General features: G+C 44.0%; 1 protein-coding gene across 5 annotated transcripts; it reads left to right on the plus strand.

Annotated features, from left to right (window-relative positions):
• The first annotated feature begins 806 nt into the window (after positions 1-806).
• Lsm6 (LSM6 homolog, U6 small nuclear RNA and mRNA degradation associated) lies at positions 807-15,367 on the plus strand. 5 transcript variants are annotated; one of them, NM_001126085.1, is made up of 5 exons: positions 807-897; positions 1,814-1,910; positions 8,383-8,487; positions 11,537-11,650; positions 13,656-15,367. In NM_001126085.1, the coding sequence occupies exons 3-5, from the start codon at positions 8,394-8,396 to the stop codon at positions 13,688-13,690; spliced, it is 243 nt and encodes an 80-aa protein (NP_001119557.1). In that variant the 5' UTR covers positions 807-897; positions 1,814-1,910; positions 8,383-8,393; the 3' UTR covers positions 13,691-15,367. The 5 variants fall into 5 exon arrangements, 4 of the variants coding, with proteins under 4 accessions (NP_001119557.1, NP_001421517.1, XP_087451125.1 ...); XM_087594999.1 differs by lacking the exon at positions 807-897 and adding an exon at positions 1,075-1,439 and having other exon boundaries at positions 13,656-13,938; XM_087595000.1 differs by lacking the exon at positions 807-897 and adding an exon at positions 1,075-1,247 and having other exon boundaries at positions 13,656-13,938.
• The last annotated feature ends 6,060 nt before the right edge of the window (positions 15,368-21,427 follow it).

Genomic DNA, 21,427 nt, shown 5'->3' on the forward strand with positions numbered 1-21,427 from the left:
TCACGCTGTTGTTCTCTCTCCGGGATATCAATCAAAGGCACTTAGAGAGGGGGAACCCGTTTTATGTCTCAGAAAACAGCCCTGCATCCTAGATCCTGTAACACTTAGTGGAATGCGTAACTGTTGTTTGAAGTTATTCTAACTTTGTTGACGGTTACACATCGGGAATGGAATTAAAATTTAAGATATAAATTAAAATATAAGGAGATCATGGTTGTAGAAGAAAAGAAATCAAGTCTTCCTGTGATCTTTTCCTTCCATAAATAGAAAGTATCCACTAAGAATTCATTCAGTATTCCAAACCAAGTTCCCATACAACACTAAAATAGTATCTGCATGCAATTTCCAGTTAAACTAATTTGTAATGTCTTCTTATAACTGATGCCATTATAATTCAGACGCTTTGAATTATTTATTATTTATTTTTGTTTCAACATTCCCATGGAAACAATCTATTCATACATTTAATTTATATGCAGAAGTCAGCTTGAGGGTTTGAGGCTTTTAACTTTTGTTTGCTTAAAATTATTTAAGACTATTTCTGGGTACTCAACTATGATTTTAAGGTTCTTTACTGTTTGAAAAAACCTCAAAAGATCACTTCTAGCTTTTGGTTGGTAGTTTTGCTTTAGTATTTGATTTTCTGGCAAAAGAGAAAACATCAGAATATCGGACGTTTACTTCAAGCTCTAGGTGCCAAATATGCCAGTAAACTAGCCGGTTCTCAGACGCAAGCTGGCTAGCGCGATAGAGTCTTTTTGATCCCGGCGGGTTGCCGTAGCCAAGGAGGACGCTGATTGGGTGAGGCGGGAAAATGCGCTGCCGGGGGCGGTTTCGGTTTTCGGCGCGCGCGTCCGCGGAGGCCCGGCCTGTGAGGGCTCCGGATCCCGCTGTAAGGTGAGCTTGCGGCCCGGGAGGGGTAGGTGGGCGCGGGTGAGCGCTCCGGGTGGGAGCGGCCAGCCTAGGCCGCGGATGGCCCGGGCTGGCGGGGAGCAGCTCGAGCCGTGGCCGGGCCTGCGCCCCAGTAGGCGCTCGCTCGTCCGGGCCACGCGGCCTCGCGTTGCCGGGCGCGCTCTCGTCGTGCGCGCGCTTCGCGCCGGTTGGACTGAGCGCCCGAGGTTACCGTGGCGCGAGACTTCGGCGCCTCCTCCACTCGCGAATCCGTGCGCGACGGAACGTCGTAAACGCGGACGAGCGGAGGAAATGGTCCCTACTGAACGCTTCAGCTCACCAACTCCCTTTCTCTTGTGTGGGCCGGTTTCTGTTTGAGCTAAAACCACCATTTCTTTTTTAAACCAGTTACCAGTACTTAGTTCTATACTTAGATTAAAATGAGACAAGTTGTGATTGTAAAGTTCTTTGGTCTTGTTTGGGCCCTCTGCTTTATTGCGTGGATCTCACAAATAATTCAGCTGTTTCCCTGACTGACACCTTTGGGTGTGAGTTTTTGATTCATTTTCGCATCCCGTGCGATACTGTGATGCCTTAACTTTTATTTCTCGAATTTTCCTCAATCATCAGCATAGACGGTTTTTGCACTTTGCGAGATTGATTTTTTTTTTTAAGTGTTGGTAATTTATCTGGTTCACGTATGTATGACGCTGGTTCTTCAAAATCGTGAAAGTGCCTGTTGTGTTTCTAAAGTAGCAACGCACAGCCTCTCTTTGGAATTGATAACTACTGGGAGTTTGAGGTTGCCGGATGTAGCTCAGTGTGTGTGTGCACGCGAATGTTACAGCACACATTAGTCAAATGCTGGAACAGGAAGAGACAGCCAGTAGTAACCATCTAGCCTAACTCCCTTATTTTGCAGATGAGCCTGGGGCCATGACAAGTGAAATGGTGATGAGTTACCTGAGATGCTAATTAAGTAACAGAGGAGATTAGAACTCAGGTTTCCTGCCTCCCAAGTGAGTACCCTTAACTACTACATCAGCTCTTCTCTCACTGAAGGGTGGCTTACTAGATAATAGAATTTCTTTTTAAAACGATTTTTGGGGGTTGGGGATTTAGCTCAGTGGTAGAGCGCTTGCCTAGGAAGCGCAAGGCCCTGGGTTCGGTCCCCAGCTCCGAAAAAAAAAAAAAAAGAACCAAAAAAAAAAAAAAAAAAACGATTTTTGTTTTGTTTGTTTTGTTTTTTTTAACTCCCTGGCTTGTTTTCTCCTTTTGGATTGAGGGACTGGAAAATAGAAAAGTCATGTTTTTGTGTCCAGCGCTAGAAAAAAAAATTTTTTTAGATGTCAACCCCTTCAACATTTTGATGATTGCTTCTAGTTTCCTCATTGCTGGGATAAAATACTTCTGATAGGTACAACCGTTATCCCTCCCAATACCAAAAAGTGCATGATGTTCAAGCTTCATCTGTGTTTGCATATAACCTGTGCGGTCTTCCTGTGTTCTTCACACCATGGCTAGATTACTCACAACGTGCCATTTAATGGAAGTGGTTGCAGTAGAGTATTGCTTAGGGAGTGACGGCAAGGGAAGATCTGTGTCTCTGTAGTGGAGAGATCTGTTGGACATGTAATTACAACTTCATTTTAGCAGGTGAGCCAAGGTTGGCGGAATTCATAAATAACAAACCCACAGATACGGAAAGATGATTGGTTTGTATACTCATCATCTGGTTCTCATTCAAGTCTTGGTATTGTATACACAGTCCTGTGTTGTATACACAGAAAACAGTGTTTGAGAAAGAGGGAACAAGGTGGTAATTAGGTCTCCTCGGCAGTGTTTCTGTCATTGACGTGTTGAACCACACCTTTGGTGTAGAGTACTGTCCGCTACGCCAGCAGTTCCCAGCCCAAGGTCACAGCCCCTTCTGGGGTGTCTAGCAACCCTCAGGAATCACATATGCGTATCAGATATTTACATTATGACTCATAACAGTGGCAAGGTTACAGTTACGGTGGTTGGGGGCCACCACACCTCGAGGAACTGTATTAAAGTGTCTCGCATTAGAAAAGTTATTGAGGGACATCCCTGGGCTCTGTTCACTAGGTCCTAGTTATGACCATTCTCCTGTCGTGACAATATAGAGTGTCTGTAGACATTTTTAAATGTCCCCAGGGTGGGGCACAAAAATCACCTCTGTTTGAGAACAGCTTGCTTTTAGGAGTTAACCTAAATAACCTGATTATCAGGGCTTACGGCCAAACCTGGAAACTGAGTTTAATTCCTGGACTCACCAACTCCCAAAGGTGACCTCTGACATCAGTGCATGTTGTAGCAGTTGCTTACTGCCCCTGCCCCGCTACAGAAAACAAATGAGAAAAATCCAGGGAGACATCACTGTCTGGGTACGTTTCCGAATCTGCCTCTGAGCAGACGCCTTCCTAGGCTCGGGCGTCTAAGCACCACGTGCTGTCTGTTCCTCTCTTGTATTAGTTAATGCTTGTTAATAACGAAATTGCACATTCATAGCTGAGGCGGTACATACACGATGCTTTAGTAGCTGTGTCTGTGGTTGGAGGATGGTGAGGGAGAGATTGAACTTTTGTGTGACCCTGCCTTTAAGTGCTTTTTCCACACCTAGTCTGTTTGTGTGCCAGGACTACTAGAGAAGATGTTTCCTGTCCCCTTGAAATTTAAAAACTGTATGAGACTGGGTCTAGCACAGCTTGTATATCACTGGGTGAATACAATTTGGCACGCACACTGCACCTACCCCTCTTCACCCCATTATTTAACTGTGAAAACATTGCCATAGAGCAGATATTCTCATACTAGACCTTTTGGTGGCTTCTTACGGGAAATAGAGTGCCATGACCATCCAATTATGAAATTAGGTCACTTAAACAAGCCTGCATAGGAAGCAGGAAGGGGTGACACTGCACTTGTAATGGGAGTGTATCTAATTTTGAAGGAGGAACTTTTACCAAGGTGACCCTGGCAGAAGGAAGTCTTTTTCTTGTGTTTATGGTTCAAGAGTCTTATCTCTTGCTTCAGAAATTGTCAGAACTATTCCTTCTGCCTTATCCAATTTAAAAGATGAAAACTTAAAATTACTTGAGCCAAGTGATGGAAAAAATTGTGGTGTCAAGACCAATTTACTTGCACAAAATGGATTTATGGGCAAGTCATTAAGTAACAAGGTGTGCCAAGGAAGCCTAATGAGGACTAATGCAAAGGGTCTGGCTTCCTGGGGGATGGAGAGATTGAGTTTGAGGCAACCATATTTGTTCCATATAACTTCAAAAGCATCCTTTTCAAACCATCTATCAGAAAGTACTCTAGAGAACAAACGAGGGACTGCTCTTAGCTCATCCTTTCATGTGGCTTGAAGTCTTCTGAGGAAAGGGCCTATTGTTTTATAAAGTGTAGATAGTGGGCCCACGGGGAAACAGGAGTCCAGGACTATTGCTGCATACTCTGCCAGCTAAATAGGAAGCAGAACCAAGCAGTTGCTGCTAGGGATTTTCCTGTGCCCTCCTTCCATGGTATCCAGCTAGCCAGCTCATAAAGATCTAGGATCATGCACACAGATTGTCTGGTCCCAGCCCAGACCTGCTGACTGGAACTCTTAATGTTCGGATGATTGACCCTAGGGAAGCTATCCCAGAAATCATGCTTCTCTCACCCAAGAGCGAAGGCGGCACTGCACTCCTGCAGCTGTCTGTCTCCTGCAGGGTAGATTGTTCTGTCACACCCAGAGACCCAGTGCCTTTGCCAAGGCTTCTCTCTACCACTGTCTGACTATGTCAGACTTGGCTCACAGGTTCAGAAAACCTCCTCTGCTGTCATGTGTGGGCTCAGTCTTCTCGTGGTAGACCTCTGTATATAATTCACCCAAACGCATGCAGCCTTTGTGAAATATGCCACTACTGCGTGTGTTTATCCCTCTGGAGAGTAAACTCCAAGGACCCAAGGCCTCATCTTCCCTGCTACATCCCAGCCTGCACCTGAGGCTTAGTGAGTACTCCATGAAGTGTGAATTGCCCCAGGAAGAGGTTGATGCTAACTGAAAAACTAGACTTAACAGAGTTTTGGGCAAGCTTAGAAGAATATTTCTGCTTTCCAAAAAGGTACAGAAAGTTAACAGTTTTAAAGTAATGAATACTGTTAAGCCTAGGTTTATATTTTTTCACTAACTTTTTTGTCCTAAAGTATAAATGGTATTGGTAGGGGTGAAATTAATAATCCCCACATATGGAGCTCAAAGGATGTTACAGTCCCTGGAACTGAAGTTACAAGCAGTTGTATGTCACCTAATGTAATTTCTGGGAATCAAACCTGGGTCCTCTGCAAGAGAAGTTCATATTATTAACCACTGAGCAATCTCCTTGATTCAGTTGCAGACTTTTTAATGTAGAGAAATGTACAGTTAATCCACATGTAGTCAGTATGTGTACATATGATATGACATACAGTTTAAAATGCCAGTGTGTTTACATTCATCTTTTAACCTTATGTAAGTATGTGAGCAACACTATAAGTAAAATCTGCATCTTCATACATTGATTTTCCCTATGGAATAGGATACTATAGGGACTTAACCTTTAAAAAGTGGTTTCCTTTTTTCCTAATAAAAATTCCCGCATTTACCATGAACTTGGTTTTCAAGAAGATGGATTTTAGTTAGACTATGAGAGTGTGTGTCTGTGTGGGGGTGAGGGGTGTATGTACACATTCCATTCGTAGGCCAGGGGTTGACTTTAACGGGCTTCACAAAGCTCCTCACATGATCTCAGTGAACCTGGAGCTCACTGGTTTGGCTAGGCAAGGCTGGTTAGCAAGCCTCTGGGAGCTTCCTGTCTGCCCCTAGCGCCAGAGGTACAGATGTGTCTCAGCGCACCTACCTTCCAATAGTACTGTGGACCCAAACTCAGGTTCTCATGCTTGAAGCCCTTTACCCACCGAGCCAGCTTTCCACTTGTACTAGGTTTTGGGTTTTGATTTTTAATGCAAAGAAGATGCTTTTCGTATTTCAGATTGTACATGAAGGAGCTGGAGCTGTGGGATTTGGCCTCTGGTTGCAAGTGATGGTCACCAAGATTCAAGAGAGGAGTCTGGGCCTTCAAAGTTAATAGGTTCTCTAGCATTGTTTAACTACAGAACAGTATATATGCACAATACAAGTGTGTGGCTTGTAGATGGATGGAAAGATTCATTTTTACTAAACTCATGAAAAAGTACTGAATCTGTTATCATATTTACCATTTTCTCTTTAGACTCAAAACAACACAAATAAAATTGTTGTGTGGCCAGAGTCTCGGTTAACAGCAGTTGTAATTTTAGCTCTGAGTTAATATCGTGGAGCTAAGAAATGAACTGGCAGCTCAGTGGAAACATTGAAATTTGCTGAGCAAAATAATCAGTTGATGAATTTTTTAAATAATCTTTGGAGCTTTGCGGGTAGCAACTGTGGATGGTCCAATATAACCTGAGCACTTGGCTTCTTGGGTAAAGAGAATTGTTTTCCTTGATTTGTTCGTGCCTCTTAACACACAGTGTTTAACTTCTGGATTCTAAATTCCTAAGGTAAAACTCTGGCATATGTTTTTAAATTGCCTTGTACAAAGTATATGTTTACACTTTTGTTGAACTGATGAAAAATCTGCCACATGGCCTTCCAGGTTTACCAAGTAGCTAACCCTGGCATGCAGAGACCTAGAGAGCATCCTGACAGCATTGAGTGGATTGGATGGATATACTTGGAGTGAAATCAGCAATGCCATTTATAGAAGAACATGTAGTTTTTATTAATACATATATATACATATATTTTTATTTATATATACATATATATAAATAAAATTGGGGAGGAGTGAGTCTTTAAAATAACATAAAATACCTTTTAAGTCTCATGATCCATGGCAGGTACACAGAGTTGTTGCTGAACTGCACTGAAACAAAAACCAGTTTCTAGTCTCTGACTTCTGCTTAAGTGACTAGTATTTTCCTTCATTTACTGAAATATTTGGAGAGATAGCTCTTGCACAACAAGTCTTGGATAAAGTAAGGATAAAAACAGTACCTGCTAGGGCTTGGGAGGTGGCTGTCAGAAAAGGGTTGCTGAGCTAGCATAAGGATCTCAGATCCCTTGCACCCTTGTAAAAAGCCTGGTGTGACAGCATGCCTGTCTTGGGGTTTCACTGCTGTGAAGAGACACCATGACCAGGGTGACTCTTAGGAAAGAAAACATTTAATGGGGGCTGGCTCACAGTGCTGGCGGTTTGGTCCCTTATGGCAGGAAGCATGGCAGCACTGAGGCAGATACAGTGCAGGAGCAGCAGAGTTCTTCATCGTGAGCTGCAGGTAGCCAGACACTGGACGTGTCTCACACTGGGCATAGCTTAAGCATTTAAGACCTCGAAATCTGCCTCCACAGTGGCATACTTCCTCTAACAAGGCCACAGTCCTAATAGTGCCAAGCACTCAAACACATGCGTTTATGGAGCCATACCTGTTCAAACAATCATAGAGCCCCTAGAATTCTAGCGCAGAAGAACAGAGACAGACAGATGAGGGGGCTGGAGTGGCTCCTTGGCCAGCCAGTCTCGCCAAACCGGTAAGCTTTAGGTTCAGTGAAAAACCCTGTCTCAAAAAAGTTGGCTAGCTAGAGTCTGAGGAAGGCCCAACATCAGCCTCTGGCTGCACACTCAGGTATGCAAGTGGCACTGTTGCACACGCCAGCAACTGCCTCGGAGTGAAGCTTAAGGGAGTCAGTGCGTGTAAAGTGCTTAGAAAGCTGCTGCATGTCTGTGTTCACTTGTTAGGTGTCCGTCAGGACTTGCAGGGAAGTGTTTAGCTGTCAGTTGTTGATGAGGAGGCCTACTTTGTATAGTGTTGGTTTGAAGTTAAACTTAAATATTCTGTCATTTCTGTCTAACTGCAATTTGCTTCAAGTTATTTAATGTTTCTATTCTGTCTTTTTTTTTTTTTTTTTTTTTTTTCCGGAGCTGGGGACCGAACCCAGGACCTTGTGCTTGCTAGGCAAGCGCTCTACCACTGAGCCAAATCCCCAACCCCTAATGTTTCTATTCTGTTTTCATCAGTAAAATGGGAATGTTATACCTTCTCCCAGAGTTATACTGGTGATTACATGTGGCATTTATAGATGTTAATAGAGTTGTCAGCATAGAAAAGTATTTATTAACTGGGCTGAGGTGATGGTGGCTATAAGGGTGTCATGTGTGTGACACATTAGAACAAGTGGATAGGAATAATTGCTCTGTAAACAGCTCTGAGGCTGTGCCCTGGGCTAGGGCTGTGTGAGGTGATGGGTGTGAGCACAGGTCAGCTGTGGTGTCTAGCAGAACATTGCACAGCTTTGCTGCTTGATTCCCTATAGATATGTTAAAGGCCCAAGAGTTTTGTTTTGCTTTTTGGTGAATAATTAACTTTAGTCTGTATGTATTGCTCTTTCCTGTTTCTGATCAGGATTGTTAAAAATGAGTCTGCGGAAGCAAACCCCTAGTGACTTCTTAAAGCAGATCATCGGGCGCCCAGTTGTGGTGAAATTAAACTCTGGCGTGGATTACCGAGGTAATATTCTCATGTTTTATCATAACTGGTATAAGTAAAAGAAGAAAATGTGACTAACCTCTTAAACGTCCTCAGTAGACCAGAAGCGTTGCTCACTCACAGGTTGTTTTTATCTTCTGAGGTGGTTCCTCTTACAGTGAAATGCCTGCCGGTGCTGTGTGTTCTGAGATCACAGCTGCCTACGTTCCCTGGTAATAGCAAGGGAACCCCCGTCAACTCTGCTGGGGAGAGCTCAGACCAGAGAGCACCTAGGTCCTAGGGCCAGCAGCATTTGTATTTGCAGAAGAGTTCATGATTGGCACACTTTTTTTTTAATCTTTTTTTTTTTAAGATTAATTTATGTATGTGAAGGCATAAGATCCTATTATAGATGGTTGTGAGCCACCATGTGGTTGCTGGAAACTGAACTCAGGATCTCTAGGAAGAGCATCAGTGCTCTTAACCTCTGAGCCATCTCTCCAGCCCCTGGCACATTCTTATTTAGCCCGAATCACTTTACAGCATGACCTTCAGGGGTCGTGTAGTGAAGGATCCAACAGTGCTCTGTTCCTGTAGAGAATTCTTTCTAAGGAGCTCTGGGTGCTGTCTTGTGACCCCAGCACTGGGAAAGAGACAGGAAGATCCAGAGTTTGATGATAGGTTCAGCTACATCTGATTTTGAGGCAGTCCTGGGCTACATAAGACCCTGTCTCAAAACAAAAACAACCGAAAAAATGAAGAAAAGAGAAAAAGGAAATGAAGAATACTGAAGACGAGACAGAGGCACTGAAGGGGGACGAGTATGTGGTAGGGTTGGAGCGGCAGCTCAGAGCCTGGGGATGGAGTCTCAGTAACTCAAACACAGTTCTGCCAATGATAACAGATTCCGTGTTAAAATAAGGAAAGCCCTACTTCTCTCAAATTGAGATTTGCTAACCTGTTTAGGCTCTATCACATAGATGACTGACTCAGCAGTTGTGTGGCTGTTTCTGGGTCTCCTTTCTAGATTTCTTTAAGGTTTTCTCCTTTCCCCACACGTTTACATGTGTGCTAAGTACTTAAATACATTTGTCACTTTGTTCTCATAAACTCTTGAGATTTTGTGATTATTCTCACTAGGAAGTGAGAAGCTAGGACTTACTGAAGCTTGACTGGAAAACATTGTTAAATTGCTGGAGGGACTAGAGCACTGACTCAGCAGGTAAGAGCACTGGCTGCTCTTTGTCGAGGACCCAGGTTCAGTTCCCAGCACCCAGGAGGCATCTCACAACCATCTTTAGTTCCAGTTCCAAGGGATCCGACGCCTCTTTGGCCTCTGAAGGCCCGAGACAGTGTGTGTGCAGGCGAAGCACTCACACATATAAAACTAAAATAAGTATTCAGTAACCCCTAAGTTTCAGCACAGGTAGGAGGGTTCCATCCCCAGTACTGCTGAAATGAAGGAAAGGGGCTAGAGAAATAGCTGTGCAGTCAGGAGGACATAATGCTCTGGGAGAGGACCTGAGTTCAGTTCCCAGTGCTCACGTTAGGCAGCTCCTGTGATTCCAGCTCCAGCACCTCTGCCTCTGAGGACCCACACTCGTGTGCACCTACACACGCACATCGCTAAGAGTGTGTGTACCCACACAGGCACATCGTTAAGAGTGTGTGTACCCACACACGCACATCGTTAAGAGTAAAATGAAATCTTTAAAAAACATAGAGGGGAAATCATTTTGTTTTAATCTTGGGTTTTTGTTTTGTTTTGTTTGACATGAATAGCCTGTTGCCAGTGTTTTATGTGTGTTTGGTTGCTTGCTTTTGAGTCAGGGTCTTCCTATGACACCGGCTGTTTTCAAGCCCTTTCTCTTTCTGCCTTGTTCCCTCCCAGTCCCAACTCACTAACGTGAATAATAGTGATGTTGTGTTTTGAGTTATCCTCTTGTCTAATTCCATATCATACCGTGGAAGTTTCTTAATAGTCTATGCTTTAAATGAAGAAGCAAACTGTGAAACTGTCTTAAGTTTTCTTTAGCTAGAAAGTTATTGTTCTTGATAGTTGACAGTCCGGTCTGATTCTTTGGAAGTTTAACATCTCTGTTTGGTTAATGTCTTGTGCTCAGATTACACACACAGACTTGAGAAGAAACCTCTGTCTGGAGGATAATGGGGGCAGAAGCAGAGAGCGAGGAGCATGTTAATGAAGTTAAGATTTTAAATGGGACCATTGACTTAGTTAGTTGAATTGAATCTGTATTATGTTTTTATTCTTTCTTAAAAATATCATTTTTGCCCAGACACTGAGAATTAGAAGTCTACTAGTTTCATCTTTTGAAAAAAGTCTTCTGGTCAGATTTTAGAAATTTAAGCCATCTTAACACAAATAGTGATTCACCCGAACTGTTTTCCTTGAAAGCTCCCTGAATGTTTGTAGCCGTTTTTCTCTATTAGTTTTGATTTTAAAAATAGTCCATCTGCGACATAACAGCGCGCAGAGTGCTGTGATGCAGTGTGTACTCCCTGTTCTCAGGCTGCTGCTTGCTGACAGTCACAGCTTTAGTAGTCCTTTCAGGAGCACCTGCTGTCTGTTATCTTAACAGATTGTGGAGACTTCCTCTACACCCCGAGTCCATTCATCTGCTGCAGTAGATGTTGTGAAAGACCGAGATAAATCTGCCAGATCTGTATTTCACTGAGCGGCTAAAGTAACAAATGTCACCCCGATGGAGGCTCATTTGTCCCTGCATAGTTGCCGTGTCTGTCCCTGCCTCCCAAGGAAGGGCATTTGGTCGGAATATTCTAATGCTTATACTTTTGTGAAGGCTTTCAAAGTTGCTGTGGTGACACATCCCAGGCGGGAGTGACAGTTGGCTGCCTGTCTTGGAGCAGTGGATCCACGACTCCTCTCATGCTATGCCCATCCACCCTTCATTCACATTGGCACCGAGTACAGGTGCTTTTGTGTTTAAGTCTGTTGAGTTTTGTTTACAGTGTGGATTTTTATATGATGTGTCTGAAAGCCAATGAATAAAGCGACTGTCGGCTCTAAGACATACCCTGTAATTGTAAATTCTGTCTTACTCTGCTCCAGGGGTCCTGGCCTGCCTGGATGGCTACATGAATATAGCATTGGAACAGACAGAGGAGTATGTAAACGGACAGCTGAAGAATAAGTATGGAGACGCATTCATCCGCGGAAACAATGGTAATAGCTTCCCCGAAGTTTGTGTTCAGAGTAGGCCGTTCCTGTGTAGAGGAGAGAGCACTGGGGAGTTTCTAAAGAATGTTAGTGTTCCTGTGTTTGTATTTTAGGTCTTGAGTATACACCAGATCAGTTTGTGAGTGGAAAGAGAATTCTCCGTGGAATTTTGGAACTAGAAATTCTCCTCTTTGTCAGTTGATGAAGAGCTGAGGACGTTGGTGTACTGAGCAGAACCGTCTGTCCGTTCCCTTAAATAACCATGTACTGTGTTCTCCTGGTCATATGTGAGATGGAAGCCACTGCTGTGCCCCTGCACACCCCTGGCACTTAGCCCTTTGTCCTTTTTCCAGTCAAGATTCAGGTGCCTTCTGTGGGGCTTTGTACCTTTCTCCGTGTCAGAAGTGGGTCAGAAAGCCTGGCTTTGAAGTTCTGTGACTGTTGGCCACTGCCCTGCTTACTATGGCCATTTTAAGTCACCTCATTTCAAAGTACAAATTGTCAGTAGAGTCATATTTGAATACTTGGAGGCTAAGGAAAGCATGGACATCACTAGGAATTAACCCTCAGCCCACTTGTGGGTCCCATTTCCTTCCATGAGGAGCTCTTTTCTTCTGGAATTGATTTCTTCATTTCTGAGGATTGAGAATCTTCTAACAGCCTTAAAGGTTGGGTCTTGTTAGGGACTAAATATACTGGCTTCCTGTATCTACCTCGTTTATGTTTCAGTAGTTCCTTCTACTTCATATCCTTCTTACTTGCCCCCCTCCTTTTGCTTGGAAATATTATGATCTTGTCTGCCCTCAAAGCAGCTGATAGTACCCCATAGCAGGGAATACTCCTACAGTGACATCCACCCAGCATGTCTAGTGTCCCTGGCAGTGGCTTTTCTCATTCTGATGATCCCTACACTATACACGTTGTACTTAGTAACAGTTGTCATTATTCCCACAACCTATACGTGGCTCTTAAAGAGGATCCTGGTTCACTTGGTTGAAGTCTGTGCTGGGCTCTTTGAGGAGACATCTACTGTTCACTTTAGACAGGCTTGTCAGTATCTGAAGATGTGTGGGATGGGAGGAGGGCACACCCTAGGTAACAGCCTGACCAGTGGCCAGGTGGCCCCTTTTGTCCTATCTCCGTGCAGCACACAGTCGCTGCTCAGTATGACTGGCGAAATTACATGTTGGATGACACCAAAGGTTTATACTGATCACAGAGTAAGGACTTTGCTATCTTAAAAGTGTCTTCTCATTTTTTTCTCCTATGGAAACAGCAACTATACACTGGGAAGATGAATGAAAATAATACTATTTCTTTCTTTTACTTTTTTCTTCATGTGTATGTTTGTCTGCATGCATGTAAGTGTATCACGCGTGTGCCTGGTACTTAAGGCCACACAAGGTCACTGGACCCCCTGGAACTAGAGTTACAGTTGGTTGTGAACTGCTTTGTAGGTACTAGGGACCCAGCATTGTTGCTCTGTAACATCTGTAAGTGCTCTTAAATGATGAGCCGTCTAGGATGGGGAGGGGACACCCATATAGAAAGGGAGGGGGAGGGGCTAGGGGGATGTTGGCCCGGAAACCGGGAAAGGGAATAACAATTGAAATGTAAATAAGAAATACCCAATTTAATAAAGATGGAGGGGGAAAAAATGATGAGCCGGCTCCCCAGACAGTCTGAATCCGAGACCTAGCCTAAAAGATTTAGCTGATTTGCTTTTCTCAAAGCTTAATTGTGATAGTAACAAAATATTCTTAAATTTTAGGTATTTTTGATTTTCTGATTCTTGGTCATAATTTGTAAAGTCACCAACATGCATAGATACGACTAGTTACAATTTTGTAAGATATCAAAGCTCTGTGTCAACTCAAAACTCATTTTATCGTGACCTTCATTGCATGGTATAAAAGTCCTTTAAGGTGTGCGAGGTGCAGGCCAGGACCCACAAGCCTTTAAAACTGAGGCTGTGCCACTTGAGTGACAGCTCATTCTCTTGTCTTTCCAGTGCTGTACATAAGTACACAGAAGAGGCGGATGTGAAGACGCCAGGAGAGAGGCACTGCTCTTCAGCGATGGATATATGATCACTCTTATGATCTTGGTGGCCTGTTTTTGTGGTGGCTGGTGGGGGTTTTGTTTTCTTTTGTTTTTTTAATTGACATCAGAATAAGATAGAGGTATTACATTACAGATTGAATCTTAAGCTTTTCACATTTGTTTCATTGCTTATTATTTCTGCCTGTACAGATGCTAAAATTAAAACAGTTTGTTTCTCAAGGATTGTTTTACCTCAGGTTGCAAGCAGTGTCATTTGTTGGTTGAGTACGCATCCAACTGACTAAGCGGTACATTCCGTGATCAAGCCGTCTGGAGGCTTCCCTTGTCTCTTTCCCTGCTCACTCGCCATCCATAACATTTAAAGCAGGTAGATGAAAACCTTCTAGGAAGTCGTGTGGTTTCAGCCTTGTGCTATAGAGAGACAAGAGGTCAGAAGTTGAGCTGTTGGTTTAGTCGCTGGTGCTGGTATCCCCACAAGGAGTGCAGCTCTGTAGACCCTGTGGGCTTGTACAGGTTGGCCACAGCAGGTGAGAAGGTTGTTTGGAATCCTCAAGCCGTCCTGCCGATCCTCCTGTGCAGTTCAACTCTTTATGTTAACTTGCTCCCTGACAAGAGTGTTGGCAGCAATGGTAGGTTACTCCAATCGAGGGGAGCTCAGCTGTCCCTCCGTCACTCTGGCCGTGCTTGAGGTGGTATAAGCGCAGAGTCCCCGACCTCGGTTTCCAGGTGCTGAGCTGCTTTCTGTTTTAGCAGGTGGTCCTGGAGAGTGGTATTCCGGAACAGGGTCGCTTGGCACAGGCAGAGCCTCCAGGTCATGTGACTCCTGCTAAGTGCGTTGTGCTGTCTGTAGAGATTGTGTTTGGGTGCTTCAGTTGCATGGACACTGGGGCTTTTCTTATCCCTCCTTCAATCTAAACAGAATCCCTGGCTCAGGAGGTGGGACAGTTTTGGAACAATTGCCTGGCTGAGGGAAGTAAGAGAGATGGGAAGCTAGGGAGGGAGGGAGGGCATACTTTCTGGAGAGGTGCATATATGCCATTTGTCTCGTTTAACTAGTAATCAGAAACAGTTAATAACTCAGGAAAGACAAAAAATGTTTTGTAAGGTTTGATGGTGTGCACACTGAAAATAAAACACTTTATCCTAAGCTTCAGTAATTCATCACTTCCTGACAGGGGCTTGAAAAGGGACCAGTGTGTAAGTACAAATCACCAATTTGCTCTTTTATAAATGGCTTCTTTAAAGGAGAAAATGGATGTCTCTCAGAGTGGAGCACACATGTTCTCATTTGTTTTTAGAGTGTGTGAGGCTGCCAGGTTACTGTGTCCCTTCATTCACTCACTCAGCCGCCCCTGAAAGCAGTTGTAGCATCCCCCACCAGTCTGTAGCATCCCGTCTTCGCTCATTTCTTCCCTGACCTCTCCTCCAGCATGTGGGCCTTTATTTCCCTCTTGCCATTTCTGGCTTAATAGCTCGACTGCAGAATGTTGTTTTCATCCATAGAACCGCTTTTAATCAAGACCGACTTTGGGAACTGCTACCGTTTTTATGGTAATAAAGAACCATATGCATCTGGACCAGCACATGTTGTCCCCTGTGCATACCTTCTTGTGATAGAATTCTGAAACAAATTGTAAATGCTAAAATTACTTTTCCTTAACTGTAGTCTCCTCATGGTCTGTGAATGGTTTTTGGTTGGATTGTAGCAAAGACAATTGTTCTAGGGTGAAAATTTTTTCACTTGAGTAAATACATTTTCCTTGTTCCTATGCTCCCAAACCATAGTTGCCACCATCTTTCTCCTGGACTATGACAAAACAGAATGTCTGACAGGAAACAGAACTTGTGCTTGGTTTCTAGACGATCTGCCTTCACATTTTGTTTTGGTCTGTGAGCTTTTCCTTGGCTAGTCTTGCAGGCTGAATCAATTCTTACTTCAAAGTGTTTATCCCAAACAGAGCCGTAGAGGAGCACAAATACAGATGGCGGCCATGCGGTTGGAACCGTGTTCTCCTTCAGCCTGCAGGGAGGATTCACATCTCAGCGTCTTGTCTGAGGCCATATGTAATGCACGCTAGGATTCCGAGATGCGACGGATAGCAAGTGCTTCAGGGGTTTCCTCAAGGTCGAACCAGCAGCATCGCCCTGGAGGCTCCAGCCAACTTCATTAGACACGAGCTCAGGGAAGACTGTGGTGTTCACAGTGGCTCCCGTGTGACGCATTCCAGGAGCCAGTCTGTCCCCTCACTGAGACTGGAGACATGCCCACCTTTAAAGTGCCTTCTGCTTTGAGAGAAGATGCTGGTCCAGAGTATTGGCTTGCTGCTGTTGTGGGAAGATCTCAACCATGCTGTAGTCTTGGCATTCTCACAGCCAGTCTACAGTTGCTAAGTTTTGTTTGTTTTTCCTGCCCCAAAACAACTATTGGTGAAAAGAAGACAAACTTTGGCTTTCCCCTCACCTGACCTTCAACCCACCCTAGTCTAATAAGGTGGCTTCTGACACCAGTGAGCCCACTTCTAAGATTACAAGGCTAGGTGTGGTCTGATCTGAATATCTAGCAGTGGCTTTAATCCCTGTAGCTGCTGCCTTTTCTACTGGATGTGGCAAGGCAGCCATGAGGGCGTCCGTTGACCAGCCAGCCATGACTCCACTGAAGTCTTGCCTAAAGGTCAGGATGGACGTATGCATCCCTGTGTACAGGGCAAGAGACAGCCCCAAATGATGCTTACTTTGTCCTCCGCTTGCTTAGTGTCTTAGTTGGGTTTTACTGCTGTGCACAGACACCATGACCAAGGCACCTCTTAAAAGGACAGCATTTTCTTGGGGCTGGCTTACAGCTTCAGAGGTTCAGTCTATTATCAAGGTGGGAGCATGGCAGCATCCAGATAGGCATGGTGCAGGCAGAGCCGAGAGTTCTACCTCTTCATCTGAAGGCTGACCTTCTGGCAACTAGGACAAGGGTCTTAGAGCCCACAACCTCAGTGACACACAGCCTGGCCACACCTACAAATAGTGCCACTCCCTGGGCCAAACATATTCAAACCACCACATTTTCTTTCTTGAAAAGTTAGTGGCGGTAACTAGGGAGGGGATTTGAAGAAACATCAGCCCCCGTTGAATGGCAGCTGTGGGCAGGATCTATGTGATACCCTAATTAGTAAATGAGACACTACCCACTATGCACGATGGGGTTCACTTGCAAGTCTGGCTATTTATGGGAGAAAGTATGCCACACTGTCTTTAGATGGGACAGGATTTTGAAAATAGTTTATTAATGCATTTGGTGTCTCAGCTGTGTTCATACCTTAAAATTTCAGATGAACTTGGAACTGGAAAACCTTGAGATCTGACTATTTCCATCTATTTGTTGATGGATCTGTTGGCTTCCTGTTTTTACACATTTTTATCTATCCAGCAAAAGCCAGATTTTCTGATTTAACTAAATTGCCATGCTCTCTGCACCCCACCCTTTTACTCTCCAGTCTGAATGCCATCATCTGCAGCATTGAAGGATTTTATTTTCTTGGTGTAGTAGTTTGATGTCTGTACAGCATACAGAAATGTAAGCATTTTAGAACTTTAAAAAAATCATTCAACATTTGAACAATTAAGATAGATCAGTTTTCAATGCTTGCTTTACAGAACTGGTCAAGTCCATGTGGACTCCAGTTAATCCAAGCCTTCTAATGGAAATGATTCTGGTGTGTTTGGAAAACATACACACACACACACACACACACACACACACACACACACACACACACACACACCTGGGTTAAAGGAGGACTTTGTGAAAGCCTACATAAAATAATTTCAGAGAAATGGGTTTATTACCACAAACTTCATGTGTTAGTCCAAACACTACTCTGTGCTTCTGTCCGAAGCCCTATCAAAATTGCAACGAAGAGGAAAAGCTAAGGGTGTTGTGAACTGCTGAGTAAATGATGGCAGGACAGAACAGGACAGGACAGCTTCCCCTCCCGACTGGTGTCATAGACAGTTTCCAAATCCTAAAAGTCTGAAACAAGTCAGAGGAGCCCATAGGTAAAGCTCTCCTTGTGGACACGGCGAGAGTGTTGAGTCAGTCCCTAGCTCTTGTGATTTTGCTTAGACTTGATGTCACTTGCTTCTGTATCCTATTAGCCAAGCAAGTTGCATGGTCATGATTTAAGTTTTTCCAGAAAAATAGGATCCTTTCATGTACACAGAAAACCAAAATCCCAGCAGAGATTGGTTAAACTGTGTGTGTGTATCAATCATACTTCTCCGTGGAAACGGGGTGATATGCAGAGAGCTGTGTGAAGGAAGTAACATTCCGGCACTGTCAGGGTTGCAGTTTGAGCCTGCAGTTATTCTGTTAGATACTCCTGTTTGTCTAAGGTCAGTCTTATTATTAAAACCTTCAGCTGGTTGGATGAAGCCCAGTGGCAAGGTAAAGAAAGATATGTAGGCTGTTAGTTCAGTCTTTTTACTAAAGTGTTAATCTCATTTAGAAAATACTCAGACAGGGTAGTGTTTGACCACACAGCCCATTTATCACAAAATCAGCCATGTGTTAACTGTATCCTTTGCCTTATCAGTGTCCTTAGCAGCCCTCTATGAAACGTATAGAAGCAGAGTCGGTGAGATTTTTATTGCATTGAAAAGGGAATCTTTTAAGACTGAGTTCGTGAGACCCGTGTCCCTGATGTCTTACTTAATCAGAACAACGACAGATAGTGGCGGCTCTTTCAAGGCCTCAGAAGCGGGGTCTGTCTGGGTGGATTGGTTATGCCAGGTTGGCTTGCAGAATTCCAGGCTAATGCATTTCTAGATTTCAATACATCAATATATTGGGTAAAGCCAATATATCTTCTACCCACAGTGTAGGTGGGTGGTAATGGAACTTTCAGTCTGCCTTACTGTTAAACGTGTTTCAAAGGTGTGGATTGTGTAACATCGGAACAGTCTATGCGTTGGGTTTCTATGGCTTGGTTTTTAGGCATCCAAAACCCCTTGCGTGTGTCTTTACCCGGAGAATGAATATGCAGGCTCATTCAGAATGGTGCAGTCATTAGGACTGGACTCACAGTTTGCTTGTTTCCTTCTGGCTATGAGATCTTTGGTGGTGTCTCGCTTCAGACCCACTTGTAAAGGGGATTTTGATTCCTTTAGAAACACAGAAATATAAGAATATGTTTGGGGTTTAATCCCAGGTGTAGGATATGGGGCTGCTTCAGATCGTCTGTAGCAGCTGACTAGTTTTCCTTGTGCCTGGCAGGGGTGTGATTTTGCCAGCAGCAGATAGTTTCTGCAAGTGTATGACATGTGGAATTCTGGGCATTTTTCCGAGGGCAAATAAATGCTAAGGCATCAAGAGGTGTGGTTTGTTGTTGGCTGGTCGCCCTTGGTTGTTCCTTGAGGTTTGTTAACTGGTTGTGCCCAAAGAAGAAATTAGATATCCTGACAGTGAAGATCAGACGTGCCCCAAGGAACTCCCCAGCTAGGAGGAGTATTCTAACGATAATGTTCCCCTTTCCTTTCCGTTCTTTGTTCTCTCCTGTCTATAGTTAGGGCTTTGAAAGGGTGGAGAAGAGTGAATGAAAGAACAACCCCACAAAGAGTGACACCCGTTCACTCCAGATCGCTAGCATGGGCGTGGGTGCTTGCAAGGTGTTTTTTCCAGCATCTCAGCAGAGAGCAGTAGAGGAGCAGCGTGGGGATCAACACTTCTACACATGCATACACTCTGATGCCAGCAGAACTAATCCTGTGTCCTCCCTTCATGGTCACTAAGAACTTTTGTCAGATGAAGAAACTTGAGGAAAAATTGTCAGGATAATCTGGGGAGTTACTACAGTCAGAAAAACCACACTTGAATGCTGGGTTCCTTCGTTTCTATCAATAAATCAATTTTCTTTCCTCCTATTCATGGAGCAGAAAAAAATGCCAAGATGTACACGTAAGCTGCTGTCCTTCACGTTGAGAGATGATGCAGCAGTCTGTTCCTGCGGTGTTCACAGAGGAACAGCAGTAAGCCTTTTGACCCCAGGCCAAAGGAGAAACCTGCCCCCCAGCTTGTGGCTACAGGCACTACTTGCAGACTGTTGGCTTTTGAAATGTCCATCTTTTAAAGTGTTTTTCCTTTCTAGAATCTTCCAGTTCCAGTTACTGTTCACCAGTTCTCTCAGCAGAGGGTGAGCAACTTGAGGCAGTACACTGCAGAGCGGAGACAGGCCGGGTCCTGCCTCCTTCCCCCAAGCCCAACGCTAGCTCCATTTGTTCTGTAAAACAGACACTTTTGTTCAGATGTGTAAGGGCAACTAGAGGTAAGATGCCTCATCTAAATCCGAAGTGGCCACCAAAGGCCGCGTGAGAAAGGCTTGGTCACCAGCTTACTATTGGGAGGTACTGGGACTTTTTAGGAGGTGGGGCTTATTAGGTTTTAAGTCATTAGGACATGGTTTTGAAGAGTGGGTTAAAATTCCTTCCCTTCCCTTGTGTTTCTTTGCTTCTTGGCTTTGCTTTCTATGATGTTTTGCCTCACCAGAAGCCCAAAGCAATAGAACCACCTGATCATGGACTGGAAAAACTGAGAAGAAAAATGGGGCATCTTACTAAGTTGATTCTTCTCAAGTGTTTTGTCAATGTGAGAAAGAGCTGACTCCTGTCACGTGACCTCCTCCCTACCCACCGCCCCCACTCTGCCATAATGCCTGTGCTGGGGTGTGCTCTTATCCCGTGTCCACGCTTCCAGTTGTGCATTTACTTCCAACCAGGCCATGCTGTGTGTTTTGCCAGTACATCTTATTTTGTGTTTTAGTTACAGTTTCTCATTTGATCTCATATTTTTTCAACACATTTAAGAAACATTTGAAATAGAAAAAGTGTTGGAGGGAGGCAGAGTAACAGCAAAGAGGGGAGATGAATGGAAAGTTTGTAAGCTTTTTCAGATCTAGTTCCAGTGAACAAACTATACCTATTTATTTGTGGTTCAGTACAGAGATTTAAGAGAACATGCTAATTCTAATCATTGCAAATTATATTGGAAAATGTAGTCAAAACCATCTTCCTTCAATTCAAAATGAGTATGTGAATCAGTCCTGACTCATGTTTTCTAGGTGGTTAGCAGATATAAATATGGTTTCGTATACGATATCACAATAAAATCCTTCCATTTTACAAATTAAAAAAAAAGAAAAGAAAAAATGTTCATTGAATCTGATCATTTTGTAAACTGAGGAAGATCCTGTGATGTCAAGGTGTAAACAGCCCTGACCCAGTGACCTACTAATTTCCATGTAAAGAGAAAGAGTGAAACATGTAGTTGAAGAAACAGTTCAGGGCGGGAGGTGTAGCTCAGTTGGCTGGGTGCTAACAGCATGGGTTTGACCCCAGGAACAACACACACACCAGGTAAGAAATCGGGAGACTCTCCTCCCCAATTGAGCTATGCTTTTCTGAGCAAACATCATCTGTCTCTTCAGAGAAGTGGAATTAGTTTAAGCCAGTAGGAAACCAGCTGAAATAATGACGTCAGATGCAAGCTCTGCCCTTATTAAAAACCAGTGCAGTCATCAATAGGAGTCCTGCAACTGCCAGCTATTCTTTAGGGAAACCCATGTCCTCCCTCTTCCCACTCTGTTTCGTGGGCGAGCCCAGATAACCAGCTCCTACACCAAATCCATAGTCCCCATACCTCTCCCCACCCCTTCCTGTATCGCGTATCCTTCTCCA

The sequence above is a fragment of the Rattus norvegicus genome, chromosome 19 (genome assembly GCF_021556685.1).
Source record: "Rattus norvegicus strain SHRSP/BbbUtx chromosome 19, alternate assembly SHRSP_T2T, whole genome shotgun sequence".
Lineage (NCBI taxonomy): Eukaryota > Metazoa > Chordata > Mammalia > Rodentia > Muridae > Rattus > Rattus norvegicus.

Coding starts and splice junctions, on each gene's coding strand:
- Lsm6 (NM_001126085.1), top strand. CDS start 8,394: ATGAGTCTGCGGAAGCAAACCCCTAGTGACTTCTTAAAGCAGATCATC. Junction 8,488..11,536: donor CTCTGGCGTGGATTACCGAG/GTAATATTCTCA, acceptor ACTCTGCTCCAG/GGGTCCTGGCCTGCCTGGAT. Junction 11,651..13,655: donor ATTCATCCGCGGAAACAATG/GTAATAGCTTCC, acceptor TTGTCTTTCCAG/TGCTGTACATAAGTACACAG.